The 22,370-nt window shown below is 47.4% G+C and overlaps 9 protein-coding genes across 9 annotated transcripts; 6 read left to right on the top strand and 3 right to left on the bottom strand.

Moving 5' to 3' along the window:
- Positions 1-1,738: 1,738 nt before the first annotated feature.
- UA08_00167 (Pyruvate carboxylase) lies at positions 1,739-5,441 on the top strand (the record flags this gene model as incomplete). Its single annotated transcript, XM_020259943.1, has 3 exons — positions 1,739-3,741; positions 3,814-5,281; positions 5,337-5,441. 3 exons carry the CDS (start codon positions 1,739-1,741, stop codon positions 5,439-5,441), a joined length of 3,576 nt encoding a protein of 1,191 aa, XP_020124180.1.
- Positions 5,442-5,872: 431 nt separating this feature from the next.
- On the bottom strand, positions 5,873-7,495 carry UA08_00166 (hypothetical protein; the record flags this gene model as incomplete). The annotated part of the gene is made up of 2 exons (XM_020259942.1): positions 5,873-6,888; positions 6,955-7,495. The coding sequence occupies 2 exons, from the start codon at positions 7,493-7,495 to the stop codon at positions 5,873-5,875; spliced, it is 1,557 nt and encodes a 518-aa protein (XP_020124179.1).
- A 554-nt stretch (positions 7,496-8,049) lies between these two features.
- UA08_00165 (hypothetical protein) lies at positions 8,050-10,364 on the top strand (the record flags this gene model as incomplete). The annotated part of the gene is made up of 9 exons (XM_020259941.1): positions 8,050-8,122; positions 8,180-8,220; positions 8,284-8,351; positions 8,418-8,918; positions 8,980-9,507; positions 9,575-9,766; positions 9,824-9,878; positions 9,944-10,097; positions 10,162-10,364. 9 exons carry the CDS (start codon positions 8,050-8,052, stop codon positions 10,362-10,364), a joined length of 1,815 nt encoding a protein of 604 aa, XP_020124182.1.
- A 1,636-nt stretch (positions 10,365-12,000) lies between these two features.
- Positions 12,001-13,846, top strand: UA08_00164 (hypothetical protein; the record flags this gene model as incomplete). The annotated part of the gene is made up of 4 exons (XM_020259940.1): positions 12,001-12,364; positions 12,424-12,447; positions 12,512-12,790; positions 12,858-13,846. The coding sequence occupies 4 exons, from the start codon at positions 12,001-12,003 to the stop codon at positions 13,844-13,846; spliced, it is 1,656 nt and encodes a 551-aa protein (XP_020124181.1).
- Positions 13,847-14,579: 733 nt separating this feature from the next.
- Positions 14,580-15,009, top strand: UA08_00163 (hypothetical protein; the record flags this gene model as incomplete). The annotated part of the gene is made up of 2 exons (XM_020259939.1): positions 14,580-14,750; positions 14,812-15,009. 2 exons carry the CDS (start codon positions 14,580-14,582, stop codon positions 15,007-15,009), a joined length of 369 nt encoding a protein of 122 aa, XP_020124184.1.
- A 542-nt stretch (positions 15,010-15,551) lies between these two features.
- UA08_00162 (60S ribosomal protein L11) lies at positions 15,552-16,434 on the bottom strand (the record flags this gene model as incomplete). Its single annotated transcript, XM_020259938.1, has 4 exons — positions 15,552-15,678; positions 15,753-16,002; positions 16,153-16,300; positions 16,432-16,434. The coding sequence occupies 4 exons, from the start codon at positions 16,432-16,434 to the stop codon at positions 15,552-15,554; spliced, it is 528 nt and encodes a 175-aa protein (XP_020124183.1).
- A 443-nt stretch (positions 16,435-16,877) lies between these two features.
- UA08_00161 (hypothetical protein) lies at positions 16,878-17,860 on the top strand (the record flags this gene model as incomplete). The annotated part of the gene is made up of 6 exons (XM_020259937.1): positions 16,878-16,904; positions 16,975-16,983; positions 17,037-17,108; positions 17,169-17,592; positions 17,648-17,689; positions 17,781-17,860. The coding sequence occupies 6 exons, from the start codon at positions 16,878-16,880 to the stop codon at positions 17,858-17,860; spliced, it is 654 nt and encodes a 217-aa protein (XP_020124186.1).
- A 655-nt stretch (positions 17,861-18,515) lies between these two features.
- Positions 18,516-19,245, top strand: UA08_00160 (Mitochondrial pyruvate carrier 1; the record flags this gene model as incomplete). The annotated part of the gene is made up of 4 exons (XM_020259936.1): positions 18,516-18,588; positions 18,710-18,782; positions 18,933-19,091; positions 19,176-19,245. 4 exons carry the CDS (start codon positions 18,516-18,518, stop codon positions 19,243-19,245), a joined length of 375 nt encoding a protein of 124 aa, XP_020124185.1.
- Positions 19,246-19,868: 623 nt separating this feature from the next.
- Positions 19,869-22,187, bottom strand: UA08_00159 (hypothetical protein; the record flags this gene model as incomplete). Its single annotated transcript, XM_020259934.1, has 2 exons — positions 19,869-20,036; positions 20,097-22,187. The coding sequence occupies 2 exons, from the start codon at positions 22,185-22,187 to the stop codon at positions 19,869-19,871; spliced, it is 2,259 nt and encodes a 752-aa protein (XP_020124817.1).
- Between the last annotated feature and the right edge of the window lie 183 nt (positions 22,188-22,370).

The following is a 22,370-nucleotide window of genomic DNA, read 5'->3' as shown; positions in this document are numbered from 1 at the left end:
TTCTACTTCTTCTTGCATTTGAGACTATGTAGATAGCGAGGGTCATACCTGTTCGTAGCAGTCCGTGAGTAGATGCCAAATGCGCCTCGGCCACAGAGCGAGTGACTCCGAGTGCTGTTCCGGAAGCTTGAGATTGCTGACACTATCAATACAGAAGGATTCTTATGCAGATGCGAAGCGTGCTCGAAGGAAAGCAGGCCCGAAAACCCGAGGTTGTTGATGTTGTGAAGAAGAACGGCTTCGGATAGATGGAATGCGCTCGGTTATTTGTGGGGAGGGCTGCCTCGGCGCGCAAACCGAGTGTTAGCAATGCGATTACCAAAGGGATGACCTATCGAAATCCATCCTAGGCTAGACTCCCTGATCTTCGGCCCCTAAAAAATTAGCCACGGCTTGGTATCTATCGTACATCAATTATCAAGTACGTATTGCGATTAGAATTATCTGCTTGTATCACGCTGCTGCCATCAATCCAATCCAGCTTGCCGAATTTCGCGCCATGAACATCCGCTGCTCGGAGCTGGGCTGTGTCTCCCGTGGTTCTTGTTTATTGTTGTTATTATATAAGGAATGTGTAACCTCCAACTGTCCAAATGCCGTAGAGAGGGAACGCCTTTTGAGTGTACTCTCTCTCTATATATACCTACCTATACATATATATAGATGTACAGATCCCCTTGATACATCGAGCCCTTTCCACCTCCCTTGTTCTGTGCTTTCCCGTTCCCAACCTCCAAGACTTCTGTAAGTGCCCATGTTCGATGTCTACCAAGTGGTTTGTTTTCCTTGCCCCTGCACGTCACAGAAAAAGCACACTTTCCCAGTTTCGGCTGCCCTGACCCACGGATTGAGTCACCGGCTCACCGCGCAAAAAAAACACACATCATCCATGGACCAAGTGACCCAAGAGATTTTCACTCTTGGAAGGCGGCTTTATACTGAATTAAACCGCCCGGTGAGCTCTTGGTCTATGGCGGACTATTAGCCTACATGCATGTGAGCTTGCTGGGCGTATTGGCTCGATACGAAACAATACGTGCCGTGCCGATACGGACTTAGCGCCAGATTTGGGACTTGCTATTTTACTGCTGCTGCGGGCGCTCCTTCCCCCTCCCCCGCCTGGCACCTGCCGTGTTCCCCAGTGTTGCTAGCCCTCCTGCCAACAATTGAGATAAACCTGCTTGTCCTCTTCTCTTTTTTTTTTTTTTTTTTTTTCTTTGCTCTCTCTCTTCTCTCCTTCGTCTCCCTATTTTTCCATCGAATTCATCCACCTGCACCCTGTCTAAGAGAAGACAGAATCAATCCATTGACCCCATTGCTGGCCTGCAGCCGCATACATCATTGACTAGCACTAGAGCGGTGCTTGCTTGCTAGCTTTCCGCTCCGCCTGCTCGTCCCCCCGGCCTATATCTATCCTTTGCTTGTACTACAACCCACATTTCCTACTCGCAGAAAAAGAAAAAAAAGGGAAAAGGAAATAAAGCGCGACATAAAGAACCAGACTAACTGATATCCCTAGTCGCACATCCCATCCCTGTTATTCCTTCCATTTCGGGGACTCGGTACAGCCTCCGGTCACGGCGTCCGCCCCGCTGAGTTCGCCAAGAGTTCTCGACTTTGGTCACTGACCTTTAAAAACCAGCTTCTTTTCTCCCCGATACCCTCCTCTCCTTTGCGCTGCAACTTGCCTTGGGAACAAGCTTCCAATTGACTCCTGCTCGCTACTTCCTCCTTCGTTATGGCGAGCGACACCACCTACCTCCGCGAGGAGGCCATCGATGACTCGGACGTCATCGATGACAGCGTGCATACCGATTCCGTACATCACCGTCTTCGTGCCAACTCAACCATTATGCACTTTCAGAAGATCCTCGTGGCCAACCGAGGTGAAATCCCAATTCGTATTTTCCGTACCGCTCACGAGCTTTCCCTTCAGACAGTTGCCGTTTATTCGTGGGAAGATCGGCTGTCTATGCACCGCCAGAAGGCGGACGAGGCCTATATCATTGGTCAGCGCGGCCAGTTCACTCCTGTTGGCTCTTACTTGGCTGGCGACGAGATCATCAAGATTGCTCTCGAGCATGGCGTGCAGCTGATTCATCCGGGCTATGGATTCCTGTCAGAAAACGCCGAGTTTGCACGGAAAGTAGAGAAGGCCGGAATTGTCTTCGTGGGGCCTACGCCCGAGACCATCGATGCTCTCGGTGACAAAGTCTCTGCCCGTCAGCTTGCCATTAAATGCAACGTCCCCGTTGTACCCGGTACTGAAGGTCCGGTCGAGAAATTTGAGGATGCCAAGGCTTTCACCGACACATACGGTTTCCCCATCATTATCAAGGCTGCCTTTGGAGGCGGTGGCCGTGGAATGCGTGTCGTTCGTGAACAGGAAGCTTTGAAAGATGCATTTGAACGTGCCACGTCTGAGGCCCGATCTGCCTTTGGCAATGGCACAGTCTTTATTGAGCGTTTCCTTGATAAGCCCAAGCACATCGAAGTTCAATTGCTGGGTGACAACCAAGGCAATGTCGTTCATTTATACGAGCGTGACTGCTCTGTCCAACGCCGTCACCAGAAAGTCGTTGAATTGGCCCCCGCTAAGGATCTGCCCGTGGATGTGCGCGACAAAATCCTCGGCGATGCTGTCAGGCTTGCCAAGTCTGTTAACTATCGCAATGCCGGTACCGCTGAGTTCTTGGTCGATCAGCAGAACCGTTATTACTTCATTGAAATCAACCCTCGTATTCAAGTCGAACACACCATTACAGAGGAGATTACTGGCATTGATATTGTCGCCGCTCAGATTCAGATTGCCGCTGGTGCTACGCTAGAGCAACTTGGCCTGACTCAAGATCGCATTTCCACTCGTGGATTTGCTATCCAATGTCGTATTACCACCGAAGACCCTGCCAAAAACTTTTCCCCTGATACTGGAAAGATTGAAGTCTACCGATCTGCTGGTGGTAACGGTGTCCGTCTCGACGGTGGAAACGGATTCGCTGGTTCGATCATCACACCTCACTACGATTCAATGTTGGTGAAGTGCACTTGCCTAGGTTCGACATATGAAATAGCTCGTCGTAAAATGATCCGAGCTCTTATTGAGTTCCGTATTCGTGGTGTCAAGACCAACATTCCTTTCCTGGGCTCTCTTCTTTCTCACCCCACTTTCATCGATGGCAACTGCTGGACTACTTTTATTGATGATACCCCTGAGCTCTTCGCGCTCATTGGTGGCCAGAACCGTGCCCAGAAGTTGTTGGCATACCTCGGTGATGTTGCTGTGAACGGAAGCAGCATCAAGGGCCAGATCGGTGAGCCTAAACTCAAGGGAGATATCATCAAGCCAGTATTGGTCGACGATGTCGGCAAGCCTCTCGACGTTTCCAAGCCCGCTAGCCACGGCTGGAAGCAAATCTTGGACCAGCAGGGTCCAGAGGCTTTCGCCAAAGCCATCCGTGCCAACAAGGGCTGTCTCATTATGGATACCACCTGGAGAGATGCTCATCAGTCGTTACTTGCTACTCGTGTGCGAACAGCCGATCTCCTGAATATCGCTCGCGAGACCAGCCATGCCTATAGCAATGCCTACAGTTTAGAGTGCTGGGGTGGTGCAACTTTCGACGTTGCCATGCGTTTCCTCTACGAAGACCCATGGGACCGTCTACGCAAATTGCGCAAAGCAGTGCCTAACATTCCTTTCCAGATGCTTCTTCGAGGCGCCAACGGTGTTGCCTACTCCTCGTAAGTTGGAAATCTTCATTTCGAACGAATATTTTGTAATCCACCTAACAACCCCTTTCTTTTATCAAATAGTCTCCCAGACAATGCCATCTACCACTTCTGCAAACAAGCTAAGAAGAACGGCGTGGATATCTTCCGTATCTTCGATGCTCTAAATGACGTTGATCAACTCGAAGTTGGTATCAAGGCTGTCCAGGCTGCCGGCGGTGTGGTTGAGGGTACTGTGTGTTACAGCGGAGACATGTTGACCCCCAACAAGAAGTACAATCTCGAATACTACCTTAGCTTGGTAGACAAGATTGTTGCCCTTGGCATTCACGTCTTGGGTATCAAAGATATGGCTGGTGTTCTTAAACCGCAGGCCGCCACCCTCTTGATCGGCTCTATCCGCAAGAAGTACCCCGACCTTCCAATCCATGTTCATACCCATGACTCTGCAGGTACTGGTGTTGCGTCAATGGTTGCCTGCGCCCAGGCTGGTGCTGACGCTGTTGATGCGGCTACTGACAGCATGTCTGGTATGACTTCTCAACCAAGCGTGGGTGCTATTTTGGCTTCACTGGAAGGAACGGAATTCGACCCCAAGCTCAACATTCGCCATGTTCGCGCCATCGATGGATACTGGCAACAATTGCGTCTCCTCTACTCTCCATTTGAGGCTGGTTTGACTGGACCCGATCCAGAGGTCTATGAGCACGAGATCCCTGGTGGTCAGCTCACTAATCTTCTCTTCCAGGCCTCTCAGCTCGGGCTTGGAACCCAGTGGGCAGAAACTAAGAAAGCTTATGAGTCTGCTAATGATCTTCTTGGAGACATTGTCAAGGTCACTCCTACCTCGAAGGTGGTTGGTGACTTGGCCCAGTTCATGGTATCCAACAAGCTTTCAGCCCAGGACGTCGTCGACCGGGCCGATCAGCTCGACTTCCCAGGATCTGTTCTGGAGTTCCTTGAAGGTCTGATGGGACAGCCATACGGTGGATTCCCTGAGCCTCTGCGCTCTAAGGCTTTGCGTAACCGCCGTAAGCTCGACAAGCGCCCTGGTCTGTATCTTGAACCACTTGATCTCGTTAAGATCAAGAATGATATCAAGGAGAAATTTGGCACTGCCACCGAAACCGATGTTGCCAGTTACGCAATGTACCCCAAGGTATTCGAAGATTACCGCAAGTTTGTGCAGAAGTATGGTGACTTGTCTGTGCTGCCAACACGATACTTCCTTGCCAAACCTGAAATCGGTGAGGAGTTCCACGTGGAGCTCGAGCAGGGTAAGGTTCTTATTTTGAAGTTACTCGCCATTGGCCCTCTGTCGGAGCAAACCGGTCAACGTGAAGTATTCTACGAGATGAATGGTGAAGTTCGTCAAGTCACCGTAGACGACAACAAGGCAGCTGTTGACAACACAGCCCGCGTCAAGGCCGATCCTAGCGACAGCAGCCAAGTTGGAGCTCCTATGAGTGGTGTAGTTGTCGAAGTCCGTGTCCACGAGGGTCATGAGGTCAAGAAGGGCGACCCTATTGCTGTTCTCAGTGCCATGAAGATGGTAAGTTTTTGCACTTCCTACCCTTCCGCATTGATCGATTACTTACAGATTGCAGGAAATGGTTATTTCTGCCCCTCACCACGGCAAGGTTTCAGGCCTCGCAGTCAAGGAAGGCGACTCTGTCGATGGCCAAGACTTAGTGTGCAAGATCGCCAAATAATGATACGAACGCAAGTCATATTTATGTTCCTTTCTTCTTTCTTTCTTTCTTTCTTTTGTTTTGTTTCCTGTGATAGCCTATTACTGGTATCGTCGAATAATTGACAAATTGTGCACCGTAAACTTATAAACAGTGCTCACATTAAATTGCATGATTTGACTGTTGATGTTATATGAACATGGAGGTGATTATGAAGTTTTGTTAGTTATGATTAATGGAAAGATTTACTATTTTTTTTAACCACCTTTAAAGATCCTATTGCCTCTTTCCGTGCATTCAAGCTACTTTCACTTTAGAGACAAAAGGGCAAGCGTCCTATTCTCGTCATCTAAGAGTTAATATTATAAGCCAAGCTCCCCTGAGGATCAAGCCAGTACATACGTAACAAGTATGCTGAATGGAAGTTCTATCCTTGTACGAAAGCACTTTGATCAGTTTCCTTTTCCTTGATGTGTGCTGTAAGACTTCTTCATAGACTCCCGAGAGTTTGTATCCACGCCCCTATCTCTGGCCAAGGGTGACATGACGATATAATGGTCATGTGGCCTGGAAGGCTTGACAGTTCTGATGATTTCTTCTTCGTCCTCTGCCTCTTCAATGTTCGAACTATGGCACATTTCCTCGTTTAACCCAACATATCTGCGGTATCGTTCTCCGTCATGCCGAACCGACAGTGACCGCCGACGATGTCTACGATGTGCCCTCGTCATTGTCGTTGCCGTGCTGCGAGGTTTCGAGATCAAATCAAGAGCGGAACTACAACCAATAGGTTCCGTTCGGGCACGTTTAGGAATATTTGGTTTCTCTATCGACTGTATTTTCAATCCTTCAGTAGATGCTCTGTTCTTGGGTCTCGAGAGGAGCAGAGCCAGAAACCCACGCTTCGAAGGATTGTTGCTCTTAACTGGGCTTATTTTGTTTTCGGCTGGTCTCATCGTAGGGGGAGTTTGACTAAGTTCTTGAAGCTGTCGTTCCGCTTCGTTGTCGTATACAAGGACGACCGGTTTGATCACGGACAGAGTCTCTGATTGCTGTGCTTCTTTTCGGTATACTCCTGGGAATAGACAGCAGAAAACTCCACTGATATCTTCAACTCCGTCTTTGTTCCTCCATGAGGCTACATCCTTGAGAATAGAATCTTCGATTTGGCTTCCCCGAGAGATGATGTGACCTAAAGAATCTTGGGGTTCTATAAAGTCATACACGGCGGACGAACAGGCGATGGCTTGTTTGAGCTCAACAGCAAGATAAAGTACTTTTTTCTCAAGAAGAGGAAAGTGCTTCGTAAGAGTTTCAGCTTCCAGACAAATTGGTTTCTGTGAAAGTTTCTTGTACAGCCGTTCTCGACAGTCTCGCACACGCAGAATTTTGTCTTCCTGAAACTTCTTAGTCGAGACCAATGTGTTCATCGACTCGGATCTCCGTTTGTTAACTCGGTTAATAGACTCTATTTGCATCGTCATTTTAGTTTGCATTTTGTGGCACGACATCGGACACAAAACATGACACAAACCTTGGATATCTTTGCCATCGCCATCAGCTTCAATAGCATGTATCATATGGGCATACCCTTTTGTCACGACATCATCAAGCCCGAGGGGGTAATCTAAGCAAAATATTTCATTGTATAAATGACACCAAATTAGGCGGGAGAGGACCACAATCATGCAGTTGTCGAGCTGGCCAAGCCACTTCAGCTTTCGGTCCCAAGTCGAGTTACCAGCTCCATCTTTCAGACCCAAAAACTGAATTATTTTATCTTGCTCTTCACCGTGGAAAGTTTCTCGAAAGTCCCGAGAATTCCGCCCGTAGTCAACTTCGATCTTTGCAATCCAGTCGTCAATGGCGATGTGGAGTCTCTGAAACCTCTTCTTGACGTCGTCATCTGTGACTTGGTCAACGTCTTCTCCCTCGAGGTCCATTATATGCAAGAGGGCACTGTTTAAACGTTCCTGCAGTTCTGAATTTTGGACTCTGAGTGTCTGAATTTCGGCAATGGCTTGGGTTTGTGACCAGCAATGTATATCCAGGTCGGTTTTCGTGTCAGAAGCCATCGTTCGGGTTACAACCCTTTTTTTCCCCCTTTTTTTTTTTTTTTTTTTTTTTTTTTTTTTTGGAAAATAGATGAAATGAGTGACAGCTGTCATAGCAAGCAGGGAATTGCATAGAAATACCTAGGTGAAGAGATTTGGACACCAAAAGCCCTCTCGTCTCCTTTGCCAACTGACATATAGATGGGTGCGTTGTGCTTGACGGGAGGATGCATGCATTGTACAACCTGAGGCATTTAACTGACGAGTTTGATGAAAGCAGGCTGTGAAAACATACAAACACTTGCCATGTCCTGTTGCTTTACTAGCTATTAGCATGCATTTGCTGTCCCTGCTTGATGTTTGATAGGTCATTTGGGCTGCTCTCCCTTCCGGCCAGCGCGGCGTTGTGACTTGGATGGAAATGGAAGGCTATCTAATTATAGAGCCTTGCATGATATAAAGGCTCAGTTGGTCTTCGTTTCGAGGTTCAACTTTGTCCGGATTGACCTTTATTGCCCCCCTGAATAATACCCAAAACACACACATTAAAACAAAACGAACCGTGAAACGTAAAAATGTTCTCCGTGGACAAAAGCCAACGAAACAGTCAAGGTCGGAATGTAAGGATCATGGTGGCAGTCGATTTTGGTAGGTGCAGCTCGTGTTTGTCCAGACAATCTATACTGATACTGAATGAAACTTTAGGAACTACCTTCACATCGGTTGCATATTCTAGTACTAGCAGTGTAAGTCAAATTATCCCGTTAATATCGCTCAGAGAATAATGCCTACTTATAAAACCGCCTTAGCCCGAGCGGCATAAGCTATTGAACAAATGGGGAGATGGAGGCCATGAGACACGAAACAGTGTCCCGACGTAAGCATTCTTTGCGGTTTGTTAAGTACGCAATAGAAAGTTAATAACTGTTCGACTTACTTCTAGGGTTCTCCGATATGACAACGGTGGTACTACAGGCGCATATGTCTGGGGCTTCCGGGCCAAGCAATTAGTCAATCGTGGCGAGAAGATTCATGAGTGGTTCAAGCTGGGCCTTTGCAATGATTTTGAGAAGCGCCGTGCTAGAGAGTCGGAGCTTATGAGGAAGTATCAGAGTTCGGCTGCTATACAGCCTGTAAGGTGCAAAGAGTGCGAGACCCTTGTCGTCAATTTCCTCAGCAGCATCAAGGAATCTGTAGACAAATTCTTTGATGAAACCTACCAAGATATGCACCGGGTTCCCAGAGACTACATCATTACAATCCCCGCACTTTGGGATCATGCTGAACAAGAAAAGACACGGCAGTGCGCTGAAAGGGCTGGCATGGGCGAAGGAAGTCAGCTTCAGGTAATATCAGAGCCCGAGGCCGCGAGTATATACGCTATCCACACTAGGTTCTTGTTGCAGGTCAACGAGACCTTTGTCCTATGCGATGCTGGCGGGGGGTAAGGCGCCTATACCAACAGACTTGAGAATCAACAACTTGGCTGATGAAACACTGTACAGCACTGTTGACCTTTCTTCTCATACTATTGAGTCGTTGTCAATGAGCCCCTTCCACTGCAAACTTGCCGAAGCTGCAGCAGGTTCTGGGGGTCTTTGTGGCAGCAGTTTCCTGAATAGAATCTTCGAAAAATACCTCCAAAGAAAGTTCAAGGACTACCCCGAATGGGAACCATCTTTCACCATCGATGCTTTGAATGAGTTTGAGGAAAGGACCAAGCGCGACTTCACTGGAGAGGGCAACGAAGAGTACAATATCAGAATACCGGGCCTAGTGTTAAGCGAACGCCACGGAATCTACAACAGGAATGTTCTGACCCTAACCACTCGTGAGCTCCGAAAGAATATCTTTGATGAGGTTGTATTCAAGGTTCAAGGCCTTGTACGAGACCAGATTGCTAACACTAATGGGACTGTGAAGGCTGTGCTTCTCGCTGGCGGATTTGGGCAGAATCACTACCTTCAGAAAAAGTTGAAAGAGATAGACATTGTCGTCAAAGATAAAATCAGGGTTGAGCAGATTGATAACTGGTAAGTTGCATGAAGGGGGGGGGGAACAATATCTGATAGAATTTCGATAGTCATTGACAGCTCACAGCGACACGGCTATCGCACGTGGTGCCTTGATCGCCGGCCTGGCTGGGATGGGCAGAACAAACGAATATACAGATGACGGGGGCTTCAATGCTTTGCCTACTGCCATTAAAGTGGGATCTAGGATCGCTGGTAGGCATTATGGCACGGTTGCCTACCAAGACTTCGAAGAAGGCGTAGACCCCGAAGACAGAAAGTTGGCGTGCCACATGCATATGGAATATAGTGATCATTGAGGTTAATTTGGAAACAGGGTAATTCGAGATGATGGGGCCAAGATCGAGAGAATCCAATGGTTTGTCAATACGGTATGTTTATTGGTTTATATGGCTCTCGTGTCAAATGCTGTCAATTGCTAACCTTGCAAAAACAGGGCGACCGCATCTTGGACGGCCAACCAATGTCATTTAAGTTCTGCAAAGTGGCCAAAGTGAGGCCTGGAACTCCGGCTCACACGGCCTGTTTTGTAGCCATTAAGATATACACGAGTGAAAAGAAGATTCCCGTGGACTACAAAGAGCACGATAGTACGTCGAAGTCAAACTTGGTCCGTGTATTAATTTCATTGACCTCCGTAACTCACATGCATAGCTGTTTGGAAGATTGCCGAATTTGAATTTGACCTCCGCGGTCTCGTCATTCCGACAATATGGGTTAATGGAACAGAGTTCTACAGTGCCTATTTTTCCATTGAGATGACTTTACATGCTGCCAGCTTGTCATTCTGTGCAGTATACGGTAAAGGCACACCTGACGCCAAAAGATTTCCGGCGAAACAAGTTCAGTTTCTCTAAGTGCACAGTTATGATATGACTGGACTCGGTGAATACAATAGACACGTGAGGTGTCGTAAATCTAACCCCGGTATTCCATGCATTCAACACGCATGGGAAGAATAGTAGCTAGCATCCCTGGAGACTACAGGCTCAATATGATGTTTATAATAGTGAATGTTTCTCTGCAGGTTCAATCAGATTGATTATGACGATGAAAAGAATTTGCAAATAGCTTCAGTTCATCAATACTCGAAAGATCCCGGTAGCAAATGTTTTGTGAGAGTACATAATGCGATCGCCATTCATTGTGAATAGACCCTGGTGAGGTCCTAGATCTTAATGTTGAATTGCGATCCAAATAATTTGATATGAATAGATCCTTTCTACCTAGGTAATTCACCTAGGTGTGCCACGCCACCATACATAACCCAAACAATCACCTATTACTTGCACTCCTCGCAACATTGAAACCCCCATCCAGCACAGCATTAAATCCACTATCTTGAATACTGACAATTTGGGAATTATCAGCCACGTTAAAACCGCCGTCAGTCCGGATAGACCCAAGGAGCAGCTCTTCATCACGGTTTCCCATTTGGGCCTCTCTTCGCCCTGTCTCTCCTCTCACTGCCTCTCCTTGAGCATCTGTGAGCATTCTCATGATCCTCGGTGGACTATGAATATTTGATCCTTCGGTAGTCGAAGGGGATGAGAGCGGTGATAATGTCTTCTCTGAGTCCGGGGGACTCTGGTACCTTCCGAACAACCATTGTCGTATACAGAGGGCGATGCCGAAGAGGGTAATAAGTGTTATAAAGAGGAGTAGAATAATCGCGATGGTTTCGTTTTCTTCCACCATGATGTCTCGAGTTCAGAGTTTGAATTGTATGTCATAGCAAGACGAGGTAAAGTGTTTTAATGGTGAAGGTGGGAGAAAATAATTCTCGAGTGATTAACAGCTTAAGTATACATAAGAAGAAATTAACAACTACAGAGCAGATGTAAACAAAAACAATGCGAACAAGGCTACACAGGAAAAATCAAGGGACGTTGGAAGGAACACTGCATTAGGGGTTTTCAGGATAGCCTGGATTGGATAATTATGTAACACGAAAGTCTCTTTCTAGCCGCTGTACATTCCAAAGCTGTCATGAGCCGCCTTACCTGATAACTAGCGGTTACTAGTAGAGGGAAAGTGATGCAGGACCATTCAAGGATGACCTGAACAAGGACATATTAGGGCTTGCTGCGTTAGGGTTAGGGCTGTGGTCTTAGGTGCCTCGGCCCAAGATTTTGTGGGGCTGGTGGCACGTCATTCGCGGTCGTTATAATAGCACTGCAAGACCAGCTAAGTAATGAAAACCCAAACACATACCTCTAACTGTCTGTTTGCGAGGATTCTAATAGTATGGCTCACTAGATAGTTGACTACTAAGTCAGTACTTGTCACTAACCAGATGCCTGGGCAATGGAACACTGCCACCTAACGTTTTGCCTATTACCGATCATTATTTCCGTGCAATCAGTCGCAATCTTCCTGATTCTCATTGCTTGGCATATAAAGCGCAGGGAGAAGACGAGCGACAGTAAGCCTTGGCCAGACGAGAAATTTTTGACATCAAACAGCAAAAGCAGATTTGAAACTATAGCGAAAATGAAGTCGCTCGATCAAGAAGATACAGTGATCCTCAACCTCACTCAACATGGCTACATTCAAGGAGTGAAGATTCGGGCACAGCAACAGCAAAAACCCAGCCCTAATATATCTGACAATGCCTCTTCGGATGTCACACTGGCTCATTACTTCGGTGGCGTTCGCTATGCACTTCCACCGTCTCAACGATGGAGGATGGCCCAGCCGCTGCCATCCGATTATTCGTATGGCACGAAAGAACAGCCTGGAAAATGTAACGGACGGGCGGTGACTAGTCCACAACCATTTGCTGATGACGAAGGCTCTAGTGAAGATTGCTTTCAGTGCAATATATGGACGCCAAGCGGCGGATGTCCAGTTGGAGGTGTGTCTATCAAATACATCTAGTCTGGTCTAATTATTTACAAACCAATGATTTTACAGGATGGCCGGTTGTATTTTACATTCGTAAGTAGTGCCATACTCCTTTGTGGCAAACGCCGGCATTCTAATAGTATCAATTCCAACGAAGATGGCGGTTTCTTGCAGCAGGGGAGTCCCAATGACATAAACCCCTCGCGGCTTCTGGGCGAAACGAGCCTCAAATGTGTCATTGTGGCTCCTGTCTATCGACTGGCAGTTCTTGGTTTTCTGAGCTCAAGAGAGCTTATAGAAGATGCGACTGCGAGAGGCGAGCCTTGTGGCAACCAAGGGTTTTGGGATCAAAGGACAGCACTTGAATGGACCAAGAAGTATGCTCATTATTTTGGTGGAGATGACTCGAATATTACAGTAATGGGCTATTCCGCGGGTTCGTGTTGCAATTGTACACTGTTCATTGATTATCTGACTGACCCGCCTTTATTGACTGAATATAGGATCATACTCGGTTTTCTATCAGCTTGCACACGACTTAGACTTGAGCCAAGAACAAAGTATTATCCGACAAGCCGTTATGTTCTCCAACGGACCCGGAGTGCAGCCCAAGTTGGAGTTTGAGGTACAAAAGCAATTTGATGCGCTTCTTACTGCGTTAAAGATTCCCCTAGATGCATCGTCTTCTGAAAAGCTAGAGCAACTAAGTCGCGTCCCACCAAGAGAGCTGATTGAAGCTAGCGTGAAAACAAAGTATCACCAATATAGGCCCTGGGATGACGGCAAATTCATGCCCACTACATTGTTTTCCGATATTGACAATGGGTCCTTCGCGCGCCGAATGATTGAGCGCAATGTCCGGCTGATAAACGGTGAATGTCGAGACGAACATTTCGTCTACAGTACATGGTATACTCCCCAAAACTCGCTCCAGTCACTACGAGAACGACTCGAGGCAGACTACCCACAGCGAGCCTGCGATGCACTGATAAACTTGTATTACCCCGATGGCCAACTTCCGGGGGACTGCACGGATTGGCAAGATGCATTTGGCCGAGTCTACGCGGACATGCAAGTGCACATGCTGGAACGCGGGTTTGTGAATGCCCTAGCCCAGCATGGTGCCGGCCATCTTGTGTATCGATATCGTATCGAATACCGGGTGAAATGCGTTACTTTACCGCCTGAATGGGGTGTGGCGCACTCCTCAGACTTAGCCATGTGGCTATGGGGAGATGGAGCTCAGTTGGAGGAGGACGAGAAGCATATCGTTAGAACGGCATTGATTGAACCACTGACAGATTTCGTCAATGGGTCTGATATGGTCCGATGGGGCACGTCGAGGGGATCAATACAGGAAGTGCGCCGACTGCAACCCGATGGGCAGGTTGGTATTTGGCAGGACGCTGGCGATTTGTGGCACAAGGGCCTGGAGGTGTGGAATGCGATGCGAAAGGCTCGCCATACGCCAGAAGACGCGGCGAGGCTGTAGCATGGTATCTAGCGGTTATATGGGGGTCAGATACTAGTATGTTATTTACGTGTATCTTCCATACACCATCTGGCAGTGCTTCCCTTTTCAAAAAAAAAATGTGATTTACATGTATGTAACTGCGTATTTCCCGTACATAACTAACAGACATGTTGGATGATGACGTCAGAGCTCTACTGCGATGCCTGCCTGAGTATACAGGCCACAACCATCCCGCATCGACCATTTACTTGAGGGAATGCAGACATCGTGACATAACAAGCATTCGCAGAGCGTGTAAGAGACGGTATTCACACAAAGTAGCACTATGCACGGTAGTGCTGCCATCCCCCCGCGATTCTTGATCGACCAGAAAAGCTGGAGAAATGCATGCAGCTGACAAGCCAACCAAAGAAAATGCCTGGAATGACGATGGCCCAATTAAGTAAGCAGGCTGCATGCCAATCACAGGCAAATCAGCGTCTTTTCATCCATGGAAACATCTGCCTAGGGCAGATTCGAGCAATTGGTCGTATGACGCCGCTGTCTGTCTCGTTCAGCTGGATTAATAATTCCATGATTTCATTTGCTTGGGCTAGCCAGCAGTGCTTTTGTTTTATAATACCTAATACGTATATGCTGATTCATTCGTGTCCCATCCGTGTATCATCACACCTCTGAATCTCTGCTCTGAATCTCTGCTATCAAAGAAAGATTCAATCTAATCAACTAGAAAAGAAGCGAAAGACCAACCATGTCAGACAACACTGGAACCAACACCAGCTTCTCACCCCCCAGACGCCACTGGAACGGGGAAGTTGGCGCTCGCCATGAACATCAAAACGTCTGGATGAATGGCGGTGCTCGTGCGACTGCCCCCATGGCCCCGTGGGCTGGCTGGGATGCTGACAAGAAAGAACGCCGTGTAAGCTTTTCCCTTCGCTCTCTGTCTAGCTAGTTATTCAGATGCTGACTGCATTACCCAGACATCAGATTCATCCACACGGTCCAACAGCAGTACTAGCTCCGGCTCTAAATCGCTGTTTGACTCGCTAAACACCCAGAAAAGAGGAAGCTTCTCGGATGCCGATCAAGCCCAGAGACGACGCAGTTATGCCGAGATGTTGCCTGAGCGCGGCTTCTTTTCGAGGATGTGGCATGGATATACAACGGGGTCGAAGTGAAACAATCTGTAATGTGGTGGAGGTGAGTTTGAATGGATCGACCTATTGAAATAATACTTGGGCTTGAAGATGTGGTTAGCTCTTATCTTATCTCTCGCAAGACATTTATTAGAAAAGAAAAAAAAAAAAATTGCATGGAATGACGCCAGTTATGTGCTCTACTCAGTTCAGGTCGTTCGTCGTACTTGAGCAATTCTTAATTAGTTAGCGGTGCGCAATTCATGTCATCGAATGTATTTCATTCCTGTGATCATAATGGACTTCTTGAGAGACTGCCCTAATACAGTCCTCGATCCAGGCATCAACAGTTCCTCCATCATTAAACCGTATTAATGATTGAAAGGTTTTGCCATTTGTTTTTCTTTCTCCTTTCTTTCTCTTATTGGGAACATGGAAAAGAAGAAAAAGAGTAAAAAATGGTTATTTTTTTCGTAAAACAGCGCCCAAATTTATATCACCATTTTAAAACCCATTTCGAAAGATGAACAACACATGAAACACAATGAATTCCCGCACCGCCTTCCTTAATGGTATAAATGCATTTATCGGACAATGCCCTCGAAGCGGCTCTTGAACCATTTGATGGACTCGGCTTGGGTGATGCGGTGGCTGGAGCCAATGCGAGCCTTAGCACGGCGGCGCTTAGCGATACGTTCACCAGGGCGGGTCCTTTCAATGAAATGTCAGCATATATACACAACCAAATACCGTCGATTCAGACACAGGAAGGAAAAGCAACTCACATGCAGCAGTAGAAGTCCATTCCGTAGATACCAATACCGGGGTCGTACTTGATACCCAAGTCGATGTGTTCGCTGATACCGAAACCGAAGTTGCCAGTCTCGGAGAAGTTGCGCTTCCTCAATTCGTATTCCTTGACCTTGAGACCACGCTCGAGGATTTCCTCGGCCTTGGGGCCACGGACGGTAACGTGGACGGAGATCTTTTCGTTACGACGGATACCGAAGGTACGGACAGTGTAGCGAGCCTTGCCTATTAACGCACAAAAAACGATATATCAGCCATCTTTTGTCCCATATTTCCATTTGCACTGTCCGTCTGCTTTCTGATTTTTTTTCCATGTAATTTCGCTCCAGAATAATCGATCCGTATAGAGGGTTCGAGACTTCGGGGACCGCTTACTGTAGACGGGGGTTTGACCGCTCAACTGCTCAAGCACCTTAGCAGCACGGGTGAGTCTGTCACCAGATTCGCCGACCGAAATGTTAAGCACGAGCTTTTGGATGCGCAGCTCGCGCATGGGGTTGGCGCTCTTGTCCTGTCCTTCCGACTGTGCATACTGTTAGTTCGATCTTTCATCATCCACCTTCTCCCGCTCTATTCATGTGTCGTGTAAAATAAAAAAGGCAAGTGAATTCGTAATGGCAGGAAGGCTGGCTTTGAATATGGATGTCAACATACCATGGCGACGGTGTTGTGCTGGTCGACTCGTTGGATGGAATAAAATCACTCGACTTAAAAAAACAACTCCAACTTCTCTTCTCGAAAGTTGTGCAAAAGTCGTTGTGGGCGAGACGTGGAAGCGAGAAGCCCTAGTGGCTTGGCACATATCGCCTGCGCTTAGCGCCAAGCGCCGCGGCGCCTTCCCCAATTAGGAACCATTAGCCGCGGTGAGGTTGAATCCCGCAGTTTCTCACATTTGCGGCTAAGCTTTTGTTCGAGACAATTATTTACAGCTACGCCCTTCCAAGCCGTCAGCTTTGACGGGTCCTGATATTTGCTTTTGTGTTTCTCTATTCTCTTCTATGTTTAAGTGAATTCAGAGAAGAGGCAAAAGAACGCATTAAGGACAGGTGGTTATTCTTTGGAGAAAACTCAAGTCGCATTCGTGCGCACATCATTTAAGAATGGCGGCGAACAAGCAGGGTAAAATGGTAAGTTCAAGCACGAAGATACGATATCCAAATCTCTTTGTTGACAATTACAGCTGACCAATGTCATTAGCAAAATCTGGTATGTCACGACGACTTCTACTCCGACAGTAGCTCTGTTGCTTACTTTTGCAGATCAACTATCGCATGCGCGTCACGTTAAATGATGGTCGACAGATGACGGGCCAGATGCTGGCATTCGATAAGGTATAACTTTTTGTGGTCATATATGCATGTATTTATTGTCTCAAAGCTGACTACTCCCAGCATATGAATCTGGTACTGGCCGATACAGAAGAGTTTCGTCGTGTCAAGCGGAAAGCCACCAAGCAAGCCCCCGGTGCTGCAGCTGTCCCTCTCGTGGAAGCAGAAGAAAAACGAACCCTTGGCCTAACAATCGTTCGAGGTACGAATGTCGTGTCGTGCTCGGTAGATGGACCACCCCCTGCAGACCCTTCGGCGCGTTTAGGCACCAGCGTGCCTAATGTGCCTTCGGGAGCTGCTACACTTTCAGCTGGCCCCGGTATTAGCAGGCCCGCCGGACGAGGCTTGCCAGTTGGACTTGGAGGTCCTGCTGCCGGTGTGGGAGGACCTGCTCCTGGCGGCTTTGGCGGCTTCCCACCTGCTCCAGGATTCCCTGGAGCCCCGCCCCCAGGATTTGGTGGCCGCGGTGGCCCTCCTGGAGGACCCCGTAAGTTTTCTTCATCGTTTGTCGAGAAATATTTTTGTTACTAATGTATATACAGCTGGATTCGCTCCTCCCCCTGGATTCCCTCAAGGCGGACCCCGTAAGTTCTCCTCTTTCTCCCTTTTTCTGTTTATCGATTTAGCATCCATACTGCCTGAAAATCACCAGAGTAAAGATTAACTTCTTTATAGCTGGCTTTCAACCACCACCCGGATTTCAACCCCCTGGCCAAGGTCGTGGCTATCCACCGCCCGGCTTTGGTGGACGATGAATCAAAGAATATATCGATTAGAACCATTGAAACCAGACGTTACTCGCAATGGGTGTTCTCCTTCCTCGGTCTTTTCTTTTCTCCTTTCTTCTTACTTAACGTGGGTCCCGTGATATCTCACACGATGCGGCTGGCTTTTTTTGCCCGTCCACGTTTGGTGCCTGCCTTGGTGGTTAGAGATTTCCGTCACTTACGTGTGCTGTAATGCCGGTGTTTGCGGCGCCTGGGCAAAATTCTGTATGTATCAGCTATAAGCATCTGATAGTAATAAAAAAAGGAATGGGAATGGAAGGCTTTCTGATGGCTGTATCAGTTGTGTCAGTCGTGAAAGTGTCTCAGGATTCTGTACTGTATTTCTGGAATATTTTCTATATTGCACTCCATATTCATATAATTTTTTCCTACTTTATCCTCGATGCCACCAAAGTATTGTAGTTCCTGGCACACAGTAAAATGCCGTATCAATCACGTGACTTTAGCGCAATCTGCCCCGGCTGCTTCGGACATCTAAGGCGGTCGCAGCCGACCCCGGTGAGCGGCTTTAAGTCCGTGTCGTATCTCTACTTCCGCTGCTCTTCTATCTCTAATTCCCACGAACTCACGCCATAAGCAATTGATTTGGAGATAGACAGTGCTGCTATCGAAATCATTAAAAATGGCTGCCGCTATCAAAGCTGTCAATGCGAAGATTCGCTCCAACAAGGTTTTGGACTATGTCTTCTCTACACGTATGTTTATGAAGCTCTCTGTTTCTGTTTGTTGCTCTTGATGCGATTTCTCTGTTGGAGGGAGGAGGCTGTCTTTGTTTATTTTTGTTCTGGTGCTAACAGCACTCTCCCATTTCTCTAGATTTCTGGGGCCCTGCGTCGAACTTCGGTATCCCTATTGCGGCTGTAATGGACATCCAAAAGGACCCTGAAATGTGAGGCGATCAGATCCTTCATCCTTTCTCTCTCGCGTCTTCTCTTGTCCAGCGAAACAAACGGAAAAGGAGGAAGCAGAACATACATGAATGCAATACACATATATACGAACATGCACGCTGACCAATTGGTTTAATCATATAATACAGTATCTCCGGATCCATGACTGGTGCTTTGATTGTCTACTCGGCTACCTTCATGCGTTACTCGATGGCTGTTACACCCAAGAACTACCTCCTCTTTGCTTGCCATGCTATCAACTTTGGTTCTCAGGTTACACAAGGATATCGGTATATGAATTACTGGAAGTATGTCACTTTGCCCCCGTCCATATATCCATACTCATATACAACACCTGGGGAATACTAACATGTATATCTTACTGCTTATAGCTGGGGAGGTCGTGAGAAGGCCCTTGCAGAAAAGGCGGCGGCACAAGGAACGGCGACTGCTGCTCAATAGATTGGATTATTCGATTGCAAATTGTCCTTTTTATAATATATGAAAAAAGCCTATTTTTTTCATTTTCAATTAATTAGAGGAAATGAAGGTAAATTACTTTCCCTTACCTATCACCATCGTGACTTGTCAGCTGGTAACTCAGGTGGTTATGTGTGCATATTCTCGTCTTTTGTCAGGGTGAAATCTGAAGCCTTCCTATCTTGTTTCTTTGGACAAGCATTTTGGTATATGTTTGTAGATACGTAAAAGAGAAAGATGAATGCAGTTTTTCTAATGATAATATAATGAATTTCTTCTATACAGGACTGCTCCTTCGCACCTCTAATAAATCAACCCGCTTTCTTTCGAATACTTGTGCTTCTTCCTCCTGTCCCAACAGCAAATAATGAAAGGAATACGAATGAAGCATTAAAATGCCAAAAATAGAAGAACAGACTCCATAACAAGACGACACGATTATTCGAAAAGAATGAGAACGGAAAAACGAAAGAGCTCAACGAAACACTAGAGAAACAGCCAGATGCAAGGGAAGATATAAAGTAAATACCCGAATTCTAAAAGGGAAGGCAATGGAAAAGGACATTCACACGCAATAGAGGTCGACTTCTTCTCATCACTCCAACTTATACGTCGCAGTAGCCAGGAGATGGAGGAGGTGCTGGTACGCCAACCCAGTTGTAGACGGTTAGCGCCGTGGTGTATATACAGCATATCATGCCAAGGACAGCAAGACTCATGTCAGAAATGCGCTGGAACCGTGTTGTTGCGCAAGCTTTCATATGTAGCAGTGGCTGATATCAATTTCTTAGCAAATATATCAACAAGGAGGAGATGGAGATATAGAAACTTACTGGGTAGACATAGACAAGCGGCACACAGGCAAAGCTGCCAACAAGCGAAACGAATTTGTCGAGATCACCGGCACCACCCCAGGCCACAAGCGCGCAAATCATGACAAGAAAGAAGCGGAAGAAATTCTTCTTCCATTTGATACCTGGGTTGTATTTACCGCTGCGAGTGAAGAGCTCGTTCTCAGTGATGCGAATAGCCGGGAAGAGTTGCAGCGGCGTGCTCAGTAAGATTGCCAACGAGTAGAGGAACTGAACTGCGTTCACGAACTTGTCATCTTGCGGGAGATTAAGAAGAACGACAGTCTTTGTTGAGGACCCGTATGCAGCATAGCTCACAGCACCGGCTGATAGGAAAACAACGGTCACTAGGACCATGATTGTAGCGAGGACACCAGGGAATTTTTTGGGTTGCTTCATTGACTCTTGAATGGGAATAATCAGACCAACACCTTCGTAGGTAAAGATTGCAGTGCCAATGAAGAGAGTCCATGAATTGGGGTTGAAGGCGATGATATCCGAGACGCCTTTCTGTTCAACAATGGTGGTGATATCGTAATAATAAAGGTAGATCAATCCAAGCATAATAAAAAAATCGGCAATGAGAGCCGTGAACCCCAATTTGCTGATGTCGCGAATCAACGATAGCGGAAGGAAAACGATGAGCTGCATGAGAACCATGTATTTGATATCGATGTAGGTCAAGCATTTGCTGACAGCCAAGATGAATGCCTGCAAGTTCTGGGAAGTGAACACGATATACGCGGAAACAAAACCCATCTGGCTAAGCACGATAGAACCGAGGATGATCCGTCGCATCCATTTCCCATATAGGACACCTCCGATGTCGCCGAACGACCCTTCAATTTTCAAGCGTGAGTTCACCAACAGTATAAAACAGTAGAAACTGACCAACGAGACGACTAGGAGGACGATAGAACTAAACAGCATACCCCCGTTTAGAAACGCGCGGGGCAGAAATAGAACACCAGTGCCAACAAATGATTTGAGAAGGAGAAGAGCAGCGCCCATTGAGGTAGTTGTCCCTTGTGGAGCACGCTCTTTGTGCTTGCGTCTTTTGAGCCCAGGTGTGTCCGGGCGCAGTAAAGCCGTCTCTTCTTCGGGCTGCGCCTCGTCGCCTTCTTCCCACACATCGGATGAGAAGAATTCCCCTGGCCCTAAAACTTCATCATCCTCTTCCAATTCTTCACCAGCGAAATGGCCATACAAAGTCAGGAATTCAAGGAAGTTGCTAGTAAGAAACCGTGGTTGTGTCGGTGCAACATATAGACCGTCATCTCCTCGACCCTGCGGACCGGGGCTTCCCAGAGTTCTCCGCAAATAGTCTCTTCGGAAACCCCCAGGAACTCGAATTGAATTTATATTCATAGTCTCGCTTTCCGGCTCGGGTCTTTTGACCGAAAAACTTCGGCTCCTAGTTGGCCGTCTGATCCCTGACGCTTGAGCTTCGGCATCTTCTGTCCAGCGATACACCTGTCTCGTCACATCACCACCTTGCAATCTCAAGCTCGAGAACTCCTCATCGTCAATACCATTCGCTGCTTCGCTTGAGGAATGCGAATTTCGACTGTAGTCAAGATCTGGAGGCCGAACTAGATGTCTCTTTACAACTTCCGGGTCCTCAATTCCCCGCGAGCTTTCAGCTCCGTCATCGGTCGATTTTGGGTCAAATGAACCGTAGCTTGAGCGTGCAAACTTGTCTATAGACGGGTATTCACGCAGTTCGGGCAGCGCCGCTTGCCTCGGAGGGGTATTGGACTGGACAGAACTAGGAATCAGGCCGTTTGAGTCTTGAAGAGCAGAGGCTAAAGCAGATTGACCAGGGCCGGGTAACGAAGCTTTGTTCTCAATCGCGGCAAGGCTTTCATTTTGTGCGACTGGTGTAGCCGACCTTCTTCCCGATTTCACAGAGGAAGGTGTTCCGGTAAACGAGTTTGATGGGACGGGAGAAGCCAGTCGGGCCATGGACGTTTCTCGCATGGGCGAAGCAGAACGAAAGGAGCGAGGGATAGAGCTTGCAATCTGTAACGAGTTTGATGTCAGGGACGACGGTCCCTCTCCATTGTCGGCCATGGTTTCAATGTGTCGACAATCGCACCGGACGAGGCGAAAACGGGCGGAGATAGGCAGTAACAGTCATAGATGGTGGATAGAAGGTCAGCGCTGCGATGAGAATGGTATCGCAATTAGAGTGGTCGGAGTCATAAATGAAGAAGCGAACCAAGCTCCTTAATGTGCTGTTGGCAAGCTGGCTGT

Source organism: Talaromyces atroroseus (assembly GCF_001907595.1).
Source record: "Talaromyces atroroseus strain IBT 11181 chromosome Unknown scaffold_0, whole genome shotgun sequence".
Taxonomy (NCBI): Eukaryota; Fungi; Ascomycota; class Eurotiomycetes; order Eurotiales; family Trichocomaceae; genus Talaromyces; species Talaromyces atroroseus.
This window is presented reverse-complemented; position numbering and strand designations above follow the sequence as displayed.